At 30.7% G+C, this 25,420-nt stretch overlaps 1 protein-coding gene across 5 annotated transcripts in view; it reads right to left on the reverse strand.

Annotated features, from left to right (window-relative positions):
* Positions 1–24,978, reverse strand: part of LOC107440707 (homeobox protein Mix.2-like) — a 76,313-nt gene extending 51,335 nt beyond the window's left edge. Inside the window, exons 1-2 of one of the 5 annotated variants that reach the window (XM_043044407.2) lie at positions 24,624–24,762; positions 5,463–6,224 (exon numbers count right to left, since the gene is read on the reverse strand). In XM_043044407.2, the coding sequence (XP_042900341.1) occupies positions 5,463–6,147 (685 nt within the window). In that variant the 5' untranslated portion in view covers positions 6,148–6,224; positions 24,624–24,762. 5 annotated transcript variants of the gene reach the window in all.
* Between the last annotated feature and the right edge of the window lie 442 nt (positions 24,979–25,420).

Here is a 25,420-nt window from a genome sequence, read left to right on the forward strand (position 1 = left end):
CAGCAGATTTAACGTGCACCAGTCACCCTTTAATACACGGGGATTACTGTTATATATTTCAGTTTTTAACTTGTTTCTTGATTAAGCTACCCATTTTTCTTAGAGCAGCAAATCGCTATGATTGACAAGTGCAATTCAGGTCACAGCATAAAGGGGAGGGACAAAATTATTAATACACTTCCATACTAGTTCTATGTAAACATGTTTCTATGTAATTCTATGCAAATTTTTTGGAAGATTTCAAGTGGAAAAACTGTTGGCACAATTTGAAAGAAGATGCTTGAAGCTCTTAGAAATAATTTCATTTTTACCCATGCAAAATTCGGATCGACCAAAATGAGAAGAGCAAGCAAACAATTTATTAAATATCAGTAAACAAAAATCAATAGAATTAGAAATCAGAGAACGCAAATGGCGATGGATTGGACACACTATCAGAAAACCGGAAAAATTCAAAGTAAAACAGGCCAAAGACAGGACACTCCAGAATAAACGAACTTGACACAGAACTTTTCTGCATGAAATAATGCGATAAACAAAACATGGAGAGAGATAAAGTGCTTCGCCACCAACAGGATGGGGTCATAAAAAAGTGTCTATGTTCTCTACAGAGTGAAGAAGTAAAAATAAGCTAACAACTTCTTTCTAACTCTAATACCAGTTTTGAAATGATTGTATAGGATTCTAATCTTTATATTATTTTTTTTTTAACTATAGGGATATTGAAATAGAAAATTAGCTTTTAACTTTTTGCTTTTATTTTAGTCGATGCAAATTTTGCTTGGGTAAAAGTGACTCCATTTTAAAAAGCTTCAAGCATAATTTTTAATTACTTGTCAAGCTTGGAACCTGCCAAAACAAAATACTCAAAGAGATGACTAAGGCGCAATGGTTCATTAAAAATAAAGACAACCATAGAGATCTTAAAACTGACCCACTTGACCCAATTTTGACATGCTGAAAACAAACTTTTTGATCTGGCCAATGTTGCAAATTTTAATGATATTAAGTTTGAAAATTTGCAAAGAAGACATCTCAGTTAAGACCAATTGAAAGCGATTGCCGGCGTGTGCATAAAGTTATCAGTGTTAACAGACAAGGTAAATGGCGTGAAATAACCAGAAGCATCAATATGGGGCGTGAAATGGTCCTTTAGAATTGAGCGGATACATTTGGCTGTATTGGGCAACAGAAGACCCACTCGAGTGGTTTTACTTACAGCACATCATGTCTCTTCTAGGCTCACGACCATATTGGTTGGACAAAATAGAAGACTGCTGCTTTGTTAGATGAGTCACGATTCTAGAGCTAATAGGTAAGTTCGAGTGTGGCCTACGAAGTACTGTGGAATCTGCATGTTGCTGCTTTTCCATGGCATCTCATTAACTGTGTTCAGTAACAACCATTCATGTACCTCCCAAACACCGAGGGAATTTTTATGGATGACGATTCCCCTAAATTGTTCAGTTTGAAGAACATTCTGGACAAATCCAGCGAATGATTTGGGCACCTCTGACATGAATCCCATGTAACATATATGGGATATAATCGAGAGGTCAGCTTGAGCACAAAATCCTTTGTCTGAACATTTTTGCAATTATCTATTATATTTATTAAGGCTGCGTAACTGAATACTCCTGCAAGAGATTTCCAACTTCTTGTTGAGTCCATGCCACATCTAGCTTCTGTACTTCGAAAGGCTAAAGGAGATACGACACCATATTAAGAGGTATCCCATTACTTTTGCCACCCCAGTGTAGATGTATATAGTCAATTTGTTTCTTAATTTTTAAGTACATTTTTACATCATTTCAATTGTACCTATCTGTGTGACTTATACTTCAAAACTTATGTTTTTTTATTGGGACATGCCCCGTCCCCTTCTAAATACCATTTGTATTCCTTTTGCTCATAGTATTAACCTAAAGAACACATGTTCAAGACGGATTTTAAAAGAGCTACAAACGGTAAATAAAGTTCTGTTATTTAACAGAATTTGCAAAAGCTTAGATTCTAACAGCTATTTTTTGAAAAATCTGTTTCAGGAAATCTATATTTTAAACCAAAAAGTTAGCTTATTTCAATGTTTCAACTCCCAATACTCGATCCAGGAGTTCCCTTGTCTTTTGGGATGGGTTCAAAATTACAAGGATACGAAATTGAACATTAGCAGTCGTAAACCCATAAAATTGGGTCAACTGCTCAACGACGGTTATAAAATAAAAATAAAATCCGAAGATCAAAAGTTCAAGATGGTTAGAATAAGGGCATCTTCGCGACCCTGGCACTCAGTTCACAATTCGTACCAGAAATTTTACATCTATATTTTTAATAAGGCAGTCATTTTTTAAAACTGAAATGATAGATGAAAGACCGAAATTTTTGCATAGTTTCAAATTAGTGTACAATCCTTTTTGACACAAGGGGTAAATATCTAACTTTCATAAGGTAGATCGTAATTTTATACGCATAAATCAAGAATGAACTTTTAAAATAAAAAATAGCCGATAGTGCTTGAAGATATTTTTTTAAATTTTCTCATTCTAGCTTACAAATTTTCTATTTAAATATTATATATTTATATCCCATAAAAAATACATTTTTGTTAGTTGTTGTAGTAGGCCCTGATTTATCAGTTTTTTTATCAAAACAAATAATATAGATAATTTATCAATACTTTTAACTTGAAAAAAAAAACTGCACTTTTTTATTAGTACAACATGCAACTACCTCCCACGCCGCACAATTGTTAAAGTTAGGTCTTTTAGGGAAAATAGAGTAAAAACAAGAATAATATAAAATAAACCTTTTTCATGTTTATTTATGCAAAGTTTTTTTCTTCTTTTTCGCGAAAAAAATTTAAAAAAAAATAAAAGAAAGAAAGAAAAGAAAAGGAGTCAAAAATGCAATTTTTTAAACTAAAGTACACTTTTTTAGAATAAAAGAATTAGTCAGTGCTTTGTTAACACTAATATTCTAAAACAATAGCCTATAAGTAACTTTAACCACTACACTCAAATTAGCAATGTATGATTCAAATTAAATTGATTAGTAAAAAAAAAAAAAAAATGCAATGCGTTAAAAAACGGAAATAGTTTTCATATAAACAGTCAATTTATAACTGACAATCTATACAACTCCTTCAACTTCAATTTTTCAAAATTCCTACTTGATCAATTTAGTTTAAAATTATAGATTTTAAATCTCAAAAGCAATAATTAATAGGAATAAAATAATTCACACCTTAACTGTAGTCCTTCCGCTTCTCGTTAGATATATGTATAACAAATTATTTGATAAATTTCACACTTAATTTTTTTCAATTCAATTAATATCCAGTCATAATATTTTTACCAAGTAATACTAATTAGTTATCTGAAAATTCCAATTTTAAATTAAATGACAGTAGTCCATATTTTATAACTCATACTATTACACAAAGTCGAACGGAAGTCCCCAGATCCGGGAAAGTGGAAGATTTGATTGAAATACCTTACGAAAAATGTGGTTATTAATTAAATGTTTTAAAAATTTCGTGTAATTCATTTGATGTTATTAATAAAATATATTAAATTCATAGATTCTCATTATTATTATTATGTTTTTTATATAAAATGTGTTTAGTAAATAATTGAAAGTATTTAGTTTTCAGTAGAAATAAGAGCTAATAGAACAGATGGAAGTTAATACGTTGAAATGTTTACAAGGATAGATATTCCTACAAAAGGGTTTTTTCGTTATATCTTTCAAAATATGATGATGTTTCGAAGAAATGGGTAATGATTTCTCTCTTGATTCGCCTATATTCGGTGGTATTTTGAAGTTTGATTTTTTTTAATGTGCAACAAAATCTGACAAGCATAAAAGTCATAATTAATGTCAAATCCTAATGAAAATTAAATAACAATTTCCAGGAAAAAAACTGACAAACAAAACCTAATTAATCTTTTCCTTAAGTAGGCAGAAACTGAAACTGAAGCTAAGTAGACAGAAACTGAAAATAATAATGCTTACAGATATATGAAAGGAAATACAGTATTTTAAGAGCAACCGTAGATGGTGAGTATTCAAATTATCAAAACATGAACATCAAAAATTGATATTTACATTTTCATTATAAAACAAAAGGAACATGAAAAGCTTTCAAAATAACTCATAAAAATTCCTCAAAGAATTCGTGAAATTTTTTTATTTACATTTATTTCAACTAAGCATTTGAGTATTTGCATTAATTCAAATTTATTGTTTTGTAAATTTAAATTTGTTCCGCTGAGAGCATTATCGTAACCAATCAATTCAACCTTCATATAATTTAATAATAAAACATTTTAATTTCATATCGAATTTGCATTTTTTAAAAATAAAAAAAATTCCTACTGTGCATTATTTTTTAAAAATGCGAAGCATAAACTATTGAGCAGTCAGTTCATTCTGGGAGCGATGAACGTAAAAGCAATAATTGTATTGAGTTTATTTCGTTTTTTGGATTTAAAAAAAAAAACAGACTTTTAAACATATTTTCGTAAAACAATCCTGAATTTAAGACCGATGTAGGCGTACCTGGACATGGAAATGAAATAATTATTAATCTTAACATCTTTGGGATATAAAAAAATAAAATTTTTAGTACACATTTGTTAAATTTGGACAAAGCATTCGATACACAGAAATCAGACAAATAATAAATTAAATCAAAAATCAATAGTCGCGAGAGAAAAAGTATATCGTATATTTTGTATTGGACGAAAATTTTCAAAATAAATAAATAAAACATCTGATTTTCACAAAGTTGAAATGGATAGCATATAAAATAAAAATATATGCATTAATATAATTTCTATTCTTATTTTGAAGTTTATCCCAAAATAATNACAAAAATATTTTACACAAAAACAATACCTTTATGACTTTTGTTAGTTTTAAGCTGATAACAGCCAAAAAATATCAAACATGTGATTTTTCTGACCAATAAAAATATACCGACAACGATGCAAAACACCACACCATCATTAGATTTTTATGCATAGTTAGACATATGTATAATGATATGTCAGCTTAAAAAAATAAATTATTATTCAACAAATACGAGGGGAATGTTAACTGCTAAGATGGAATTCCTAATAAGAGTGTTTACTGCAAGGCTTGCTTATGTGCAGTGAAACAGATTGACAGACAGAGCAATGAAGTAGGGTATCATTTCTACGCAAATTAATTTTCGACAGAATGTGCCTCAGTAAGTTGGAAGTACACATTTTATTATTTCTTTTTTAATTTGTATTGTATAATATACATTCTGTAATCTGCTTTTAATTAATTTAAAGGCATAAACCTATGTTTTGTTGTTACATACCTGAGAAATATATATATATATATATTCAAATAAGTAAAATCAACTTAAAAACTTAACAAACAGCTAATATTAAATGAATTAAAAATAAAAAAATTTTTTTAAAAACACTTACCTAAATATTGACTAAATTGATCTTTACTGCTTTCATATACTTGAGACTGTCTATTTTTTGTATTATGTCTTGAATCAACCATCCAAGGATAAATTGGTTTATTTACAAACATATCCTCCGCATCCTCTCTAGAAGGAAAAAGTTTTTGATCCTCACTTGACACATTTCTTGATTTATCCTCTCTATAATTCAAATATTCAACATTATCAAATGAAGGACTCTTGTCCTCACGGGGGGTTTCTTCCTCTTCTAGTTGCGGTGAAAAGGGGGACAGGTTTTGTAGCCTCCCCTGAAAGGGGTTGAAAAGTTTTATTGAAGTGAAAGCTGAAGTATAAGTTGAAGGAGCAACAGGTGGACTATTCTGTTCTTGGCATAAACTTCTAGACAACAGTAGGAGTTTTTGTTGTTCCTCGTCTAGTTGAGAGCCTTCATCGTGATTACTTGTGTCCTCAATGTCTAGGATGACTTGAGAATTACCTGAGCTATCTTCATCGTGGGGGTGGTCATTTTGGTCCCCTGAACCACCCCCATCGAAACCCTTTGCCACCAAATCTGGAGATGCAGTGGCGTAACAACTGTTATTATTTATATAAGGAGAAAGGGAAGTCTTAAATGGCATAACAGTCCGGTAAAGTTTTTTATTTTTAGATGTTGATGATTTTTTCCATTTTGAAGTCTGGCACATGTTGTCCCATCGTAGAGTTGATGATGTCCTCCCTGGTCACATGATTAGTTGGAGGGCCAATGATTATAGAGTAAGACCTGTTATGAGGAATAGAAGAACAGTAGATGAGAGAGCGAGTTAGAAAGAAGGGTGGTTATGTATGTGTGCGTTACAGGGGGATGGGTGAGCTTAGTTGAGTGATTTGGGGTTACCACAGTTGGCATCATTATCTTTTCCTCCATCATTAATAGCTTATTAATGGCTTGTTTCAAAATTCGTAGACAGAAAGAGTTTTGAAGTGTTGAAACAACATTAACAAGACACTTTTGGTTTAATGGAATAATAAAATAAGATTTCCTGTATTATTTACCTGTATAATAGGTAAGCGTATTCTTATACGTTTGAGTAAAGTTCCTTAAACAACAAAATATTCATTACAAAAATTAACTCAAAACAGAAATTATATTGAATTTATTAATTTAATATCCTAATAAACATAGATTATTAATAATGCGCAACTATTTATATGTAAACGTTTTTTAAGTATTGGAAGAACGATGATATTTAATACACAATGCATGATATTTGAATTATAATAGATTCGTGGCTCCCAAACGTTCTCCAAAATGCTTAAAATAGTAGCAAAATTTAAATATTAAAAAATGTTTCTAGAATTGAAAAACTAAAATGAAAAATCTTGATCCCAGCAGAAAATCAGAAATTTCTTTCGTTTATATAAATTTAATATGTAGAAAATTCAAATTATTCACTTTGAAGTGGTTGCAAAATTAGAGAAATTTTCACTAGTTTTGATAAATAACTTAATACCACTTACCTATTTAAGAAGCATCTTTGGAAGTCCTGTAGATTAATTTTATAAAATCTTAACTTCCATTTAAATTCAAGTTAATTTCTACAATACTTGGTTACGTAACACTTGAAAATATCCATTTAGTTTAATCACAAATTTCGTTCCACTTTTTTTTCTCCTAAAAACCTCTTTTTATATTAATTCAAAAATTACCTTTCAGACAGATATTGAAAGTACCTCTTAGTTCATACATAAGAGTACTAAAACAAAGTAGAGTAAAAATAAAATGGCAGAGTTTTTCTTGAAGAAGATTGGCAACAATGTCTATGAGTTTAAACATAAAAGCGGAGCTACATTCACTTCCTTCAAAAATTGAACAAACATGTAACCTTTTTACTAGTTTGGTTTCAAAAGGAAAAGGGAAATTAAATTACATGAGTTATTTAGGACATTTTGTGTAAAGTTACGACAGTATGTATTCAAACTATATAAACAATGAGTTGAGAATTTAATCATTTTTCGAACTAAATCCTTGAATACAATGTTATGGCAACTTTCAATGAAGTAGAACATTTATAACTTAAATAATGATTGATTTTTAAGTGCTCAGTTACTTTTAACCTTGATTTTGCCTATACTTCATATCAAGGTTAACTTTAATGTGATCTTAGCGAAAATAATTGCTTAAGGTTTTTTTTCCCTTGAAGTGAAAGTACACAATAAAATATATGTTGTGATATGCTTCTGATTTTTAATTTTTTTTCTTTTTTTCATTACTACGACTATTCTCTAAATTGAAACTGTATACTCTGGGTGTACAGTGATCCCACAAAATTGTCATAGTGGTATAAAAATTTTTGTCATAAAATATATTTCACATTTTAAAAAGTTAAACATAAACATGAAACATTCCTAATTGCCACAGTAATTTTATTACTCAATTATAAATAAAAAGCTAATGAGATATAGCTAATGAGATAATGAGAAGCTAATTAAAAACTTATGTCATGCGAGAGACATAGACTACTATTCGGGATTTTCCGAAAAATATTATTTTTATGTTTGAAGTGGTTATACTGAAAGTAGTATTACATGCTATGCGTAAGCTCTTGCAAAATATACAAGTAATACTGTCAGTAATTTTGATTTAGTCGTCATATAGAAAAATAATTCTCGGACAGAATCAAAATTGGAAGACCTATTAAGAATTAAGAAGTTCGTTATTAACTCTTTCGCGCCGACTGTCACAAATACGTGCCAGCATAAAACCGTATCAATCAGGGTAAAAAGATAAAACTGGTAATCAAATTAGTTCTTTAGCTGTTTAGTTGTGTGCGGGGTTATAATTGTTTGATTTATTTAATTCGGCATTACTTAGTTCAAAATAAAATTAATTAGTTATACTTTGAACTAACATTAAGTATATATATGATTAAACTAACAATAAATAAAGTAAAAACAAAGTAAGTCTGTCTAATTAGCATAATTACATTTAGGTTACAGTTTCTTTTATTTACTTACAGCTTGATTCTGATTTTGTACGAATGCTTTTATGGATCACCCGTCCCCACGGGGTTAAAGTTAGCTGATTAAAAATTGGAGTTAGGTTTAGGGATAGAAGATTTATAGCATTTAGAGGTATGCCACGGACGACAAAAAGTGTACAAAGTGGGGATATTTTAAAATTAGCTACTTTTTACAGTATAGTTTATTCAGCTTACTGTTGAAGGAGAATGTTTTCGCTTTAAATATGAATAATTTGAAATGTAAATCATAATGGTAGATACGATTGAATCATTAAATAGATTTTAGAAATTAAAAAGAATTGATTTTCAACCATTTCTTACATTTTCCTTTGCATTTGAGTGGTTGCTGATCTAGGTGAATTTCCACTGATTTGATGGTAATCTAATAACCACCATAACAATTTTGAGGAACGACTGGGTGCAAACTAAAGCTTTAAAGTTACTGGTAATAATATAAGGATTTGAATTGCTTCACTTTAAGAAAAAATATAATTTAATAAATAAAAAAGATAAATGTGTTTGAAAATGAAATTATGAAACATTGAAAAACAGAAAATATACGTAATAAATCAAAATATGAAAGATCCACTACTATCAGTTTAATTTAAAAAAGAATGACACCCAAATGTTTCAAATCTAATCTATACATACTACCAAATCGAATATACATATATATTGTTCAAACGATTTAAAACAGGCTTGTAATTGTTTTCCAATCAACTGTTCATGTTCAAAATTAAAGGAAAAAATAAATGCGTTTAAAATGTTTGCGATTTCATGTTTTCATCGTTGTTTTGAGTGCTTTCAATAAGGGTTGGGTGAACAAGGGTGGAGTATATGGGGAAACGAAAGGGGGCGTGGTGGAGACAGACCACTGGTGAGTAAAAATTGGATGATAAAGGAGGAGATATGTCAACTCATCACAAATGCTCTCACAATACAAAACATTCTTTTCATGATTTTGCTGTTTGATATTATATTAGATTTCGACATGTAAATGGAAATAAATTAATTTTATGCATTATTCAACAATTACATTTTATCATCACATTATGATACGCTTTTCATGATAACTAATTTTTTGTCGAACACAGTAATATGTATTGGTGTAAAAATACATTTGGGGTTGTTTAAATATTACATAAGGGGGGGGGGAGTGTTTGTAATTTGCTATGTTTACTCACAAGGTGGAAGTAGGGACGTGAGTAATGCTTACGTAATTTCCTTATTTTCAATCTTGTTATAAAAAAGATGAATTAAAAAAATTAACAAAACAGAGTTACATGTGAAAAAATTTCATACAAGTTGAGTTTGTGGAGAGAAAAATTTTTTTTTCAAAGATTTTGAAGTGAGGAGTTTTGAAAACAAACATTAAGGATTTGTAAGAATTATTCTACTCAGAATTTTATAAAAATTAAAAAGCGATAGTATAAAAATGGCTATGACTAATTTGATATACTTATTTTTTGTTTCACTTTTTTCACGAAGATGCAAACTTGCTTCAATTAGTAAAAAAATAAGTTTTAGTGATAAAGAATGTTAAGTTATTTTATTTTTGTCTGATGCTTTAATTTTTAATAATTTTTCCATCACTACAGACCAAACATTCAAAGCATCATGTAAAATGCACATTTATTGCAGTTATTTCGTGGTGACACTGATAGCGGGACGGAAAAGAGAAAATACTGGTAGGAGAACTATTTCAATATTAGATAGTATTCGGGAGGAGTTAATCGATTCTCAACGATAAAAATTCACTGTAATTAATTTATTCCTCAGCGAAGCAGCCATTCAATATAAAAATTGTATCCGTTAAAAACAATTGGTAGTTATAGATTTTTATTATTCTCGAAAAGAAGCTAAAAAATGAAATTTTTTTGTTACCAGTTTTTACTTTTTTCCGTCTTAATATATATCGGCTTTCAGCCCTGGTGACACTTTTAAAGAGTAGGTGTAATTCTTTTTATTCTACCACTATATTAAAACTTTTGCAAAAAGCGGGACCTTTGGCATCCATGCAATCCATGACAGTTAAAAGTGTAACTAAATTTTGATTTTGTACTAAGTAATGGTAGATCGAATATCTGTCAATCAGCAAAAACGGTTAAAGTAAAAATCAAATCTTAAAATCCAAAACTGTAAGAAATATGCGTATGTAATATTTCAACGCCCCGCTAATTTATATAATTAATTTATTATGATAAATACTAATGTCTTGTTTATCCAAGATAAATTTCAAGAACAAAAAATAATTGTATTCCTTACCGTTATGTATAGAAAAAAGTTCATCAGAACGTTCACCCATTGCCAACTGCTACGAAAGTTTTAATAAATTAGAAGCGAATTGAATAATAAAACTTGTAAAATAGGATAATTACGCCCACTCTTTTAAAGAGTTACCACTAGATAAATACCTGCCAATTTGTACTGTCGTTAAAAAAGATTTTTCAAAGTGGTAGAATTTTCTAAAAACAAAGCTATTAAGACCACGCGCATAATAAGCAAACAAATAAATCTTAGCTACTTAATTTTTTAAATTATTGACTCAACGCGGTAGTTTAAAAATGTTTGCTAAAAATTGAGTTCAAAAATTCAAACTTCAAGATTTAATATGCCGAAACGTTAACGTTGCTACCACTAAACAATTATTTCTCAACGGCCGTACAAGTTTGCAAATATGAAAATTTACTTTACTTTATTTAAAAACAACTGGGCACCTGGGCCGCGTAGCGGCCCCTATCCCATTCATCATGAAATTACAACAATGAGATAAAAAGATTTTGAACATAAGCAGTCGTTGTGGTAGCCTTAAATATGCTAATGTCATCATCATCATCAATATTTATCTGGGTACCTGGGGCCGTTAGCGGCCTTTTTCCCAATCGTCTTGAATTGTGATCTTTAGGGTGGTTCTTTCTGGTAATTGGAATGCAATTGGAGTAAAATGAATTTAAATATTTTGAATTTTAGATAAAATTACGTCACTACAAAATATGCAAATGTAAAAAAGATGCATTTTATATAATATTTCAAATATTTGAATCATATTGGTGGAAAAATTACACTGAAAATGAAAAATAATAAGATAAGAATAACTTAAATTCCGCAACCACTAGAGAATATTTTTTTGAAAAGTGAAGTAACTTAGCAACCCTGCTACTGTTGGGAAAACGCAACGTTTGCGAGCAATGTAAAAAGTTCCTTAAAAAAAAATTAAAAAAAAAAAAAAATTGGTAACGCATTTATGGATCTAATCTGACAATTCATAGTATTAATTACCATTTCCATTTTAACCCTTTAATGGGCCATTTAAGGTAATTTAAAGTATTTTTGAAATTGAAATTGTTTTAAGAATAGTAATTGATTTAAGAAAAAAAAACTCATTTAGCTTGTGATAAATGTATTTAACACGACCTATTAGGAGCTTATTGATTTTTTTTCTTTATTTATAAAATAAATTTTATAAATGCTACGAACTTCAAAAGGAATTACGTAGTTTATAACTTTTATACGTTTTTTTAAACTAATTAATTGTTACTAATTTTATTCAAACGCACTTCAAGATAGCTGAAGTTATTAACAAATGGAAACCTAAATTAAAACTGGTAAAAAAGTGATGGTAAGTATACTTCCTAAGGCCTTCGAAAGTGTTAAAATATCGCAATTACTTAAATTAAAATAAAAGAGTTGATATTTGCTCTATTTGCAGGGTTTTTTATTAGAACTAACACGTAGTTAAAATCCTCATAATATATTAGAAGTTTTACTTACACTCACACACACACACACACACACACATAAATANATATATATATATGAAAAGTGGCCCTTGATGAGTAAAAACCTGTTCTATTTCGATTTATTATATTGATGTAATACGAAAAGTGATTTTATGAAAAAGGTTGTAAGATTTTTATATTTAAACACTCAAACCTCAATTTTCCATAAGGGGGATAGGTCATTTTTTTCAAAAGGATAAAGATTTGTAACTTAATTAATTTATTGATATCTTTGGCAGTAAGTTCAAAAACACCAAAATATTTATTTAGCTCTGAATTATTAATACATCGTTATATTTAGTTTTGAAATCACGGTAGGTTTAGTTTTTAAACCAAATTGGTAGCTAAAGGAGCTAAATATCCACTTAATTGCAAATGTACTTTAACTAAGACATTTTTCTCATAACAAAATGTGGGTCCCATCAGGTAAAAGGTTACATTATTAAATATTTTTGACTGTTAGCTTATTTCAAATTGCCCCGCTTATTTTTAGTACCAGATCTAGTAAGCGGTAGCGAACTTAGTGATGCATTACGATCGATCACAATCTTTCGTTTCTCGTAGACAAAGGATGACAGGAAACAATTGCTCCAGAATTATTTATGTCTTTTTTTTTTTTTGAAAAAAATAATAATAATAAAATAAAAATCTGCGAGACAAACGTGACCGATGAAATCGTGTTATAAGTTTAATTTTGTAAATTAAAAATAGAGTTTGAGTGAAAATACTTGCGAAGTTAACCCTTTAATACCTGGCCACAAAAAAGCATAATACACTCAATGGATAATTACTTCTACTACCTAAAATTTAATAAAAGCACCTTAACTTACATCTCCACAGACAAATAGTATTATTAAAATATATAATAGGCAAAATTATCTTACTTATTTTAAATAAATTCTATTAGGAAAAATTTGTATCATCACTTTTGTACAAGCACTTGAAAATGGTGCGATAAGCACAAATGAGTAATAAGCATATTTTTAAGGGCAATTCTCAGAGATTTTTTCGATCATCAGAATATGCTGTCTACATGTAATTACTAAAATACTAATACTAATATTGTATTTGAAATGTTGTGAATCTATTTGTGTATATCAAATATATTTCGTTATCTATTAATTTAATTTTTATCGACTCTGATCAAGGGCAATTTTAAGAGATCATCAAAATCTGGGGTCTACTAATAATTACATACTAAGATGCTAGTACATTTCTTGAAATATTGTGAATGTATTGTCATCTACTAATTTAATTTTTATCGACTCTCGGAACACATCCTTCAGAAGAATGAGTCAAAATTAGCAAGTCAACTGTAAACATCTGAGTCACAAAAGAAAAAAAAATCCTCCCAAATATACTCTTCCAAATCCCCCGCACACTGGAGGTGCATAAAGGGAAAAGCTCGATCTTTAAATGACAATTCTCCCCATTCTGATTAGGAACATTCCGTAAAAGTGATCCATCAAACAGAATTGTTTGTGTCTCAGTCGGAGACAAGAACCGCTGGCATTTTTGTGGTAAATTGGTGAAAGTGCAACCCGTTAACAAAGGTAGGGGGATATTCGTGGTGGAACTGATTTGATGAGTTCTCCTTTCAGTATCTTTTGAACTTTTTGTGGTTAACCACTGCACACACAGCGTAGATCTGGAAATAATCTGATAAGAGAGCGTTGCATTGTAGAGGTTCAACATATTCTATCCCCCACCTGTTCGATGTTTATCGGTGTTAGGAGATTAGAAGAAATGACACAGACACGCCTGAAAGTTTATTATTTAAATCGTGAAGTCAATTTGTTTGTTACATTTTAAGAAGATTTAGAAAAATAATAGCCGAAGAGTCTCAAACAGTAAATTTAAGATTTTGAGAATAAGAACGGGAAATAATTTAATCCATTCATACCTGCTGAGAAAATCTTCCTAGTCCATAGTGAGAGAAAAATCACATGCTTGGTCATTACGGTAGGTATTGCATTGTAAAATACTGCTAACACCAAGCGTTTTTGTAAGAGTATTTTTTTTTCCCGTTAAAATTTATTTTTGATTTCAAATTGGAATAATCTTCCTCTCGATCCCTGAATACCTTGAAATATTAGTAATATAAAACTCTAAATTTAAAGTTGTAATATTGCACGGGGAAAAGAATTCTGGTAAAATTACCGTGCTGTATGGTAATAACATTTCTGTTAAAAATATAAACAAACATAATTCTGGGTAAAAAAACAAAAATATCAACCATTCATTTGGTAAATTTTCCGTTCATATTGCAACAGTTTTTAAATTCTGGTTTTAAAAATTCCTGTTACCACACATTTAGTTAAAAATAAAGTAAAAGTTATATTTAACCGAATCAATGAACTTTACCTTAGTTTAGACATTTTTTATCATATTTTTCTTCGGTGTGATTTTATTTNTTGATTTGTTTAATCGACACAAAATATATAAAGTGATTGTTCGCATAGAAAAAATAGCACTTAACTTTCACATTGCAGTCGAAAGGTGATTCTACAGCACTATTGTCCCCAATAAATTTCCTGTCACTTTAAAAGTTAACATTTTTATCATTACATAGCACCAGTAACCATTTTTTTAGTGGTTTCCAGGTATTATATGGTAAGTGTGCAAACAAACCAGTTTGCTATGTCTCTTAAACGTTTATATTTTTTCAGCAAATCTGAGATTATTCAAAGATACCAATTCGCTCCAGACAGCGGATAAAATATTTTCGAATGGTTGTCCTTAAATGTGGAATTCTTGGTTCAGTAAATTCGATTAATGTATCGGGTTTTTCCTCACTACTACGTCAAAATAAATTAATGCTTTAATGATACGTCACTTTGTTACAGTTAAGGTCGGGGCCACCCTGGTCAAGCAGTATCGCCGGCCAAACGCTGTGCAAAGCTTGGAGGTAGCGGGTTCGAATTTTTGTGATGTCTTTCTCTAAATTGTTCTATCTGTCCTTCTACTTGCCAAAGATTTATTCGCCTAAATGGAGCAAGCAAACCTACAAATGTATATAATCTCAATAAAGCAATACAGTTCCCCCACCTGCCTCCAAAAATTAAAAATACCATCCGATTGAAAAACTGATGTAGAAAGTGGCATCAAAGAACCTCCGGTCAAGCTTACCTTAATGAAATAAAACAACTAAATAAAGAGATAAAAAATCTCAACAAAAAATACAAAAAGCAACTCTGGCAAAGCGAAGACATGTTAACTCGATTCTGTGTTGGGGTACCTTTTCACAGATGAAGGTTAACATTGTCGATAGCTCCTCTCCCCACCCAGAGCAATAAATGGACCATCTGGAACAGTGCACACAATGGAAGACAAAACTGAAATACTTTGCAGACTCTCTCCAAACCCAAATTCAGATCAAAACCATCATAATTTAGTAACAGAGGAAATAAACAATTTCCACCAATAGCATCCTATAACTGAAGCAATAGAACCAACTAATAATGAAGAAATCTGCAACATCATCAGTAATTTAAAAATTAAAAAAGCACCAGGTGAAGATGAATACAAAATAAAATGATAAAACAGGTACCTCACAACTATATGCATAAAATCATGCATATTATTAATAGCTGCCTTGCTCTGAATTATTATCCTCAAACCTGGAAAAACGTATCAGTCATACTATTACTAAAGAGAAAGAAAAATCCTAGCTGCCTTGAGAGTTACAAGCCAATTAGCCTTTTAAACATTCTGAGAAATATTTACGAAAAGATCATATATAATAGAATCAAGCCACTACTCACAGCCCTCCCCGACGAGCAGTTCGGATTCCATCAAACACTGGACAATACAAAGCCACTACTTCACATAATCAATTACACCGGCAGAGCTCTAATCAGTAAAGAAACAATAACATTTTTAATGATAGATATTTCAAAAGCATTCGACAGAGGCTGGTATACTGGTACAATATTCGAATTAATGCAACTTAACTTTCCCCCCGTTCTCATCAAACTACTTTCCTGTTATCTCTCAAATAGAACCTTTCAAGTATCAATTCAAAATTGCAAATCCTCAAAAAGAAACATCACAGCTGGAGTACCTCAGGGCAGCATTCTTGGACCGATTCGACTTATTTTATACACTAATGATTTTCCAATTAATAGAACATATTACAATAGCATGACAGCTTTTTATGCAGACGACACAGGAATGTTGTTGGTGTTGTTGCTTCACGTCGCACTAGAGCTGCACAATGGGCTATTGGCGACGGTCTGGGAAACATCCCGGAGGATGATCCGAAGACATGCCATCACAATTTTGATCCTCTGCGGTGGGGATGGCACCTCCGCTTCGGTAGCCCGACGACCTGCGCGCGAAGTCGAGCACTTTACGGTAGCACAGTTTAACGAGGAACAATACCGTACTCCTTCGGTCCCTACATAGACTGATCCAAGTGGTCACCCACCCGCACACTGACCGCAGCCAGTGATGCTTGACTTCGGTGATCTGCTGGGAACCGTTTCTTAACGATCAGTCCACTGCGGGACGACGCAGGAATCATCATTAAGTCATGAAATCCAAATATAGCATTAATAAAATTACAGGAACAAATACACGAAATAGTAGACTGTTGAATGGAAAATAGCAGTAAAAGCAGATAAATCTCAAATCCTAATTATACAAAAAAGAAGAATAAAAATATTAATACAGTACGAACCAAAAATGTTCAAAATAACCATAGTCAAAAAAGCAAACTACCTCGGCCTCATAATAAATAGCTAACTCACCTGGAATGACCTTTTCAAAAATATAATAGATAGAGCAAATACAGCAACAATAGTAATACAACCACTCATCTACAACCAGAATATGTCCTTTAAACTAAGAAAACTGCTCTATACATCGATGACCAGTCCAATTCTCACATATGTCTCACCTGCCCAGACGACCATACCGGAATACCTCATGCAAAAGCTCAACCAATGCCGAAACAAAATACAGTGGAACCTGTCTAAATTGACCACCCTCGGGACCAAGTCAAATGGTCACTATATAGAGGTGGTCAATTTATGAAGACTCTTTAAATGAAACTTGTGGAAAATGGTCACCTTACTCAGGTGCTCACTTTACCCAGGTGGTCACTTTTACAGGTTCCACTGTACTAAGAAAAATCACCTGTGGCAGATGGTTCATCAGAAATGCAAATATTCACAAAGAATTCAAGATTCCGATTCTATCACAATATATTCATAAAATAAATGCAGATTTCCTCGACAAGTCCCAAAAATGTAATGCAGCTAACTTTAACCAGATATTTAACTTTGAAAACTACAAAAAGGATGTAAATACAGACCAATAGCCGCTCACTTTACATCTGAAGTCTCATATTACAATCATCAAAATAAATAAGAGCTTTAACAAATTTCTTATCACAGATCCACCTGAAACATCAGCTTCAACACCAACAATATTGAAAGTTCTATCAAGCGTTTCCCCACTTTGACCATCAACCAGCATCCAAAACTCATGTCACATATAGTTTAGAACAAGCTGCTCCGTTTCATTATTATTATTTATTCAAGAAAAGTGTTAGAAGCCCCCTGACAACAACCACATTGAATGCTAACCTCAACGAAACCTAACAGAATGACATACGCGATGAATGGGATAGGGGACACTTCTCGGTCCAGGAGCCCACATCCAAAAGCAAGACTGTTCTCCTGCGTTGATCCTTTTAACCTTTTCCATTCCACTGAGGCCCCATTAGCAGTTACCACTTTAAAATTAAGAAATTTTATACCTTAATAAATAGTAACCACATCCAGCATTATTTTAAGAATTTTGAAATTATTTAATAATACTTTGTATTTGAAATGCTTATAGATGAAACAGCTTTTGAAAGTACTCGGAGTGCAAAGGGTTATCACTGCCTCTCAAGAGCAGCTGATCATGCACTACTTAGAATTGAAAAGTGATAATCGATCTAAACTCTTCTTTGTTAAGTTTTCGTTTTTAAAATTTGCAACAACTTTTTTTCAATAAATAATGTGTCGGGACAAAAGATCATATTTTCTGCAAAAATAGTTGGAAGATAATATACACTTGATTTGTTTAATCGACACAAACTATTAGGGAGAATTTGGTCACGCCTTAGAATGAGATCGGCAGCAAAAATGTTAAAAAATTTGCAAAATTAAACCGAAAATCTGCAATTTTAATTCGTAGCTTTCTACCGTTTTATAAAATGTTTTGTCGAATCCGGATCATGCAATTCGTTTAAGGCTTATTTCAAACGTAATTTTTGACTTAAGTTTCTAAAGAACCATTTCTAAATAAATGCCTTGAAACATTGAATAAATGTATGGCAACATCTAATATTTTAAGGATATATGTTGAGGAATTTTATTCTTTCCGAGGATGTATTTCCCAAGTGATAAAGTTTAATTAAAATGCAACTGCACAGCTGCCAATTCTTCCGGTTTTCAGGAAAATTTTATTCTTGTAAAAATCTCATGTTATTCTATTAAACTTTTTGAATTATAATAATAATTATAAATGAATTACAAAAAAGCATAATAGTTTGCACGATAGCGAATTTCAACCTTGCCAAAATACAAATGCACTTTATAAATAAATTGTTTTCGGTAATTATTTTATTACCACTAGAAAAGAGTGAAAGTAAGTATGCAACTGTATATGAAAGTTTCTCTTTACAATTGCTACGGCCTGAGCTAATTTTCGTTTCTATTACTTTGTCTTCTTTATAAGAATGATTTATTGGCGTTTAGTGGTAGTCAAAATCATATAACTATAAATTTATAATTAAAGAGAGATTTATACGGATCAATACCACTTTAAATATAAAAATGAATTAGTACGGACAATCATTAGATGTTGGCAGCCAGCTAAGTATAACCATAATGTTGCTCATCACAAAATGTTTTTTATACAATGTTTTATTCAATTTTCATGATGTATGGGATATGAGCCGCTGCTTGGCCCAGGTGACCTGTTTTTGGATAATAAAAGCAAAAAAGCAGCTAAGTATAGTAACATTAAAACTAAAAAAACTGCTTTACACGTAGATGATTAGACCAATTCTCACATATGCCTCACCTGCCTGGACAACCATACCAGAATTCCTCATGAAAAAGCTCAACCAACCAGCCACCACACTGCCTGCTAACCACAAGGAACTCACACAATGCTAAATAATTCAGGATGAATGGGATGCCCAGCTAGTATAACAAATGGAATAAAATGGCAGCTAAGCATATGCATAACCAATAGTGATAGCAGGAAGAAAGAAACTACCAGCTTACGTTCTTCAAAATAAATTTTTTAGCTAGTAATGAAATAACTAAGGAAGCGATGTTATGCTTCATTCGCTTTCATTTTAAGGACTACAAGTATCAGTTCTTCATTTTGTATGTTTAAGCTAAGCGAATGTCAGGGGTGAAAGCGAGACGGAAAGGAGGAAAGGCTGGTAGTAAAACCATTTCAGTTATAGCTAGTTTTGGGGAGGAGTTTACTTATTCTTTTTTCATATTTTTCAACAATATCAACTTTATCTTGGAAAAGAAGCAGTTTTATATATATGCCAGAATTATAAAAGAAATCTTGATAATAACAGATATTTCATTTTTCGCGAAAAAAATGCTGGAATGAAATGTTCTACGTACCAGGTTTTTCTCTTTTCCGTCTTGCTATATAAAAGCTTTCACTCATGGCTAATGTAAAGAAAAGTATTTTAATTCAAAGTAAGTAAAACAGGAATAAAGCCAGAATAAAAAACCACATTAAATTTAAAAATAAAGTATTCTGCAAAATTAGTAGTATGAAACCATCCTCCCAATTAAGCCCTTTAAAGAGTGGGGACCCATAAAGCAGAGATGTCATGGCCGACTAACAATGTAAAAAGTGGTAAAAATTCAGATATTTTTCTATTTATTCAATCTACTCAACCATTCTATCGTAACTACCACCATTACTTACATTGCAAAATATTCATATTTAAAACAAAAGCATTCCTAATACCAACCGTTCTGAAAATAACGTTTCCTCATGCTGATACAATTCTGAACAACTCCAAAATCAAACAAACACAGTTTAGAGCAAGCTACTCATTTTATTTTTTGATTCCTTTTAGTTATTCAAGCAAAGTGCTTGAAACATTCTTAAAAGCAACTCCACTGCCTGCTTACCTCAACCATCACCTCCTACATCAAGAAGCCTCCACACGCATACCTGCCAACTTTTACGCATTTGGCGTAAAATTTTATTTTTATATTTAAAGTGGTAGAAAATCTATACTATTTTTCTCTTTTAAAAACTTAATTTTTACATGATTTTAATCACCACTATTCTTAAGAAAATTAATCATATATATTAATATGTGTTACTATAATGATTGTCGAGTCTTCGAACACAAAACCCTAAGACGAATCACTGGGGCTCCCTGGTTTGTCAGAAATAACACCCTCTATAATGACCTCAAAATCGACAAAATAGACGAGTACCTTTTTAAACTCAATGCATCCTTTTTTAAAGGTGCCAAAAATTGTTCAACATGTAAATTCAATAAGTTATTAGACATTGATTTCATAGATGACAATAAAAATTTCAGCCCGATAACCGCTTTTTTCTTAAGCGACTGTGTTCTCTCTAAGCATTTCGGATAATCATGACTATCCCCACTGCCCTAGACAAACTGTGTTCTCTGCACCAATGAAGCCCGGCTATACCGGTGGGAGGCGAGAGAGTGCACAGGGAGTCTTCCCCCTTTTGTAAATTTGTAAATAGTGTAAATATTCTTTCTTTATCTTTATCTTCAATTTGTTCCCTTTATTATGTATCAACTTGCGACTTATTTTTATGTATGACTCAGACTTGATTTTATCAATTATTGTTCATTCTGAGATTTAACTTAATGTTAACGCAGCACCTCCCTTCCCTTCCACCACATATTATCCAATTTAGATGAAAGAGCAGATATCCATACATGGATAGGTACTCTGAAAAAAGTTGATTAGTTAGTAGTTAGTTAATTTTGCTTTCAGGACGAGCAGTTACTACCAGGACAACCGGTCACTATTCTAACAGAGGAATACGAAATATATATAGAATTTGTAAGTAATTTTTATTACTTTTATTATTATTATCGTCATTTAGTGTATATTATTCTCAATTTATTCTGATGATTATTAGTAGCTATTTTACTAAACTTATCCACTAAATATTGNAATAAATACAAGAAAACACGAAGAAAGTTAAGAAAAACAATAAGTTTCATTTATTGCGCATAATCTACAAGTAAACAGAACTCATTAGATAAGTTCAAAATGAAGATAAAACAAATGAATATTATAGACATATGAAAAAGGGGGGGATAATAATGAAAAAAAAAAAGAATTTTTTTTAAAAAAACCGGAAAATAAACGATATAATCTTTTCATCAATATCTTTTATTTTCTGGTTTTTTAAAAAATATTTCATCATTTTTTTTTTTAAATCAGTTTTTTTCCATTATTATTTCCCCCCCTTTTTTTTTCTCATATGACTGTAATTTTCCTTTGTTTTATCTTCATTTTGAACTTATATATATCGGTTGGACAAATATAGAGATACACTTCGATATTGACTCTAAGTAAATGATATTTCTTTTAGCTGAAAAATTTTGGAAGATGGCAAAACTGCTGGCTCAATTTGAAAGTTTATGATTGAAGCCTTTAGGATAGGAGTCATTTTTACCCATTCAAAATTCGTATTGACCAAAATGCGCAGAGGTAGTTATCAACTTCTTTCTAATTTAGATACCAGCAATTTTGAATCCATTTTAAAGTATTGCATTATTTATATTAGAATGCTTTTTCAGTTATACTGGTGTTGAATAAGCTTTTAAGTCGCTCATTTTGTTTGATGCATATTTTGCTTGAGTATAATAGGCCTAATTTCTAAAAGCTTTAAGAATGACCTTTCAAATACAGTATTGACATCCAAGATTTCCAAAAATATTTGTTATTAAAAGAAAGATTGCTTACATAGAGTTAATTTAGAAATATTTTCGCATTTTTGCCCGACCCCTGGTGAACATTTACAAGATAATGAAGGCATATATTTAACTATTAATAAGCAGAGGTCACGGGTAGCTCACTCATACTTAAAATAAAAATTAGTTATTTTTAGATTTAGTACTTTCTATTTTGCGAAATTTGATAGTCTTATATACTTAATTCTAAATTAAAATTCAGAAAAATCAAGAAATCAATCGAAATCTTAAAAAAAGATTATTAAAACAGTTTTTGAAAAACACCAATTAAAAAAATAATATTTTTTTTGTTAAAAAATTATAACAAAATAAATAAGTGCATAAATATATTTATAAAATTTTATAAATAATAATACAGGGCTGATTGTACAGATTTCCTTTTTTGTTTGTTTTAACGCGTTCACGCCGAGAAACGTGAAAATACTGGTAGAAGAACTGTTTCAATATTAGATAATATTCGGGAGGAGTTAATCTATTCTCAACAATGACAGTTCACTGTAAGGAAATTTATCAAGGCGAAGATGCAATTCAATATAAAAATTGCATCCGTTAAAAACAATTGGTAGTTATGGATTTTTACTATTCCCGGAGAAAAACTAAAAAATAAAATTTATTTGTTACCAGTTTTTACTCCGGTGCGCCGCCAAAATGAGAAAATCTAGCGTGACCGTGTTAACCCCTTGGGGACGGCTGATTCAGAAAAGCATTCGTACAAAATCAGAATCAAGACGTAATTAAATAAAAAACGGTAACTTAAATGTAGTCGTTTCTAATTTGACAGACATACTTTGCTTTTACTTTAATTATTGTTAGTTTAATCATATATATAATCAATGTTAATTCAAAGTATAACNAGTAAGTGAGGGGTTAATGAGTTGTGACCACCAGGGGTTACCTTAACAACATAGATAAGAAAGCTAAGAATAGAAATTCATTCTCACCTCAAAATTGCAAGCAATGCATCAAAGGATAGTTACCAGTTTTAAAGTGAACTATAGAAAACAGTTTGTATGCAAACTTGTAGATGCTATCAGAATTACTGTTTTGCCTGGAGAAATGTGTTTTTAAAAGCAATCCAAATTGGTTTTAAAAAGCTGGTTTTAGGAATAGCTGTGACGATGATGAATAAGAGATTGAAGGCATCAGTAAAGAAGAAGAAACTGTTGATGCTGAAAATGCAGTGCAGATTTGCTAGAATGGAATGCAATAAAATCTGGATTAATTGTTGACATTAATTTTGAAGATTTTTACAAGTAGACAAATGTCAGGCAGAAGATAGACAGATGAGGAAATCGTAGATAATGTCAAAGGAATATCAGATGAAGAAGCTGAAGATCATATTGATGAACCAAAAAAGAATGCAAAAGAGGTGAAAAAAAAGCTGTAGAATTCTTATAAACTATTCTTGAATCCCAGTAAAATCTTGGCTATCAGGGATTTTTGCTCTTTCTAACCTTAAAAGAATAATCAAAACAAATAAGGTTACACGTCAAAAAATTATTTTCAGTGTTAAATGTATGTTAAAAAATGTTATGTAAATGGATGTATGTGGCATGATTAATTTAAAGAAATACCTATATTTTTATACCGAAGACAATTAACGCACTTTAAATAGAGTAGTAAGTCCCTGTATAACTGAAAGCCTCTTTATCTCAAATATTTCGCCTTTCCTGTGAGATTCGAGATAAACTGTGTGTGTATGTAATATATATATATATATATATATATTTATATATATGTATAAACTAGAAAAATCATTAAATAAACATAAACTATTCGTTCATAAAGAGTAGTAATAGTAAATAAATTGAGCAACATTCGTAGCAACCGTTTACTTACTTTATGCAAAATTGAGATTTGATCGAAAAATTTAGTTTAATTTATAAATTTTATGGAGTTAATTTATTTAATTAATTCCATTGCAATTATCACATGTATAAGTAATTGATCAGATAGTATCTTAAAATTCGTATATAAAACGGTTCATTGTTTGAATAGTATATGTCAATAATTGGTTTGCTAATTAATGCTGATACGATGTAAAAAAGTTAATAAATGAATCATCCATTGAAAATGAGTATCATTTTAAATAAATTCTGTAACTCGTTTGCTTACTCGATATATAGTTGAAATTTGAACGCAACAGTAAAATCTAACTCCATTATTGTCATATGTTGTGACAGCAACTAATTGAAAATAAATTTAGAATGACATCTTAAAAATGGTTACCGTGTTAATTGCTTAAAGAATAATTGATAAGTTAATAAAGCAGAATTTCAATACCCATGCTATTCATAAGAGTTATTAAATAAACTATTCATTGTTAATGAGAAGCAATTTTAAATCAATTCTGTAACTCTTTTACTTACTCGATACAAAGTTGAAATTCAAGCAAAACAATAAAATCTAACTCCCTAATTATCATGACAATGATTGTAACTCATTTTAAATGAACTTAAAATGACATCTTAAAAATTTGGCAATGAAACGGTTAATTGCCTAAAGGTTATAAGTAAATAATTGATTAGCTACTAAAAGATAATTTCAAAACGCGTTATTAAATAAGCCATTCGTTGATAATGAGTAGCAATAATAAAACAATTATATTAATTATTTACTTACCCAATATATATAATTTCTTTTAATGATATACCTAAAGCCTTTAAATGAGTTCTATTTCGTTTTCATCTGCTTAACAACGCTCAATACAATACAAACGTTTACTTAGTCGAAGTATAGAGGTCCCGTATTTGTTTGACTTGCAGCATCAGGGCACAGCTTGCATCTATTAGGGAAACAAATCTAATGTTTCTTTACTCGTGCCATTTTCAAATTCTTTTTTTTCTCTCTATTTTTTTTATCTTTTATTGCAAACAGCATTTTTTTCTCATTTTCCTTTACTCATGAAGTCTAGCTTGCAGTGGGTGTGTTCCGCAGTTGATTGCGTACGATGGCGTGTAGCGAAAATGCTCTTAGTAAATATCGTTAGAGATGGTGGTCGTTACAACATTTTTATCACGTGCAATTTATTCTTAATATATTTTAGTGTAATTAATGAATACGTTGTTATGAATGTGTGCACATTGAATTATGAAACGCTTTTTAATGATGTATAACGTAACTTTATGAAGACAATGCGATTGAAATCAGGAATCGAACGCACCCG

Source organism: Parasteatoda tepidariorum, chromosome X2 (genome assembly GCF_043381705.1).
Source record: "Parasteatoda tepidariorum isolate YZ-2023 chromosome X2, CAS_Ptep_4.0, whole genome shotgun sequence".
Classification (NCBI taxonomy): domain Eukaryota; kingdom Metazoa; phylum Arthropoda; class Arachnida; order Araneae; family Theridiidae; genus Parasteatoda; species Parasteatoda tepidariorum.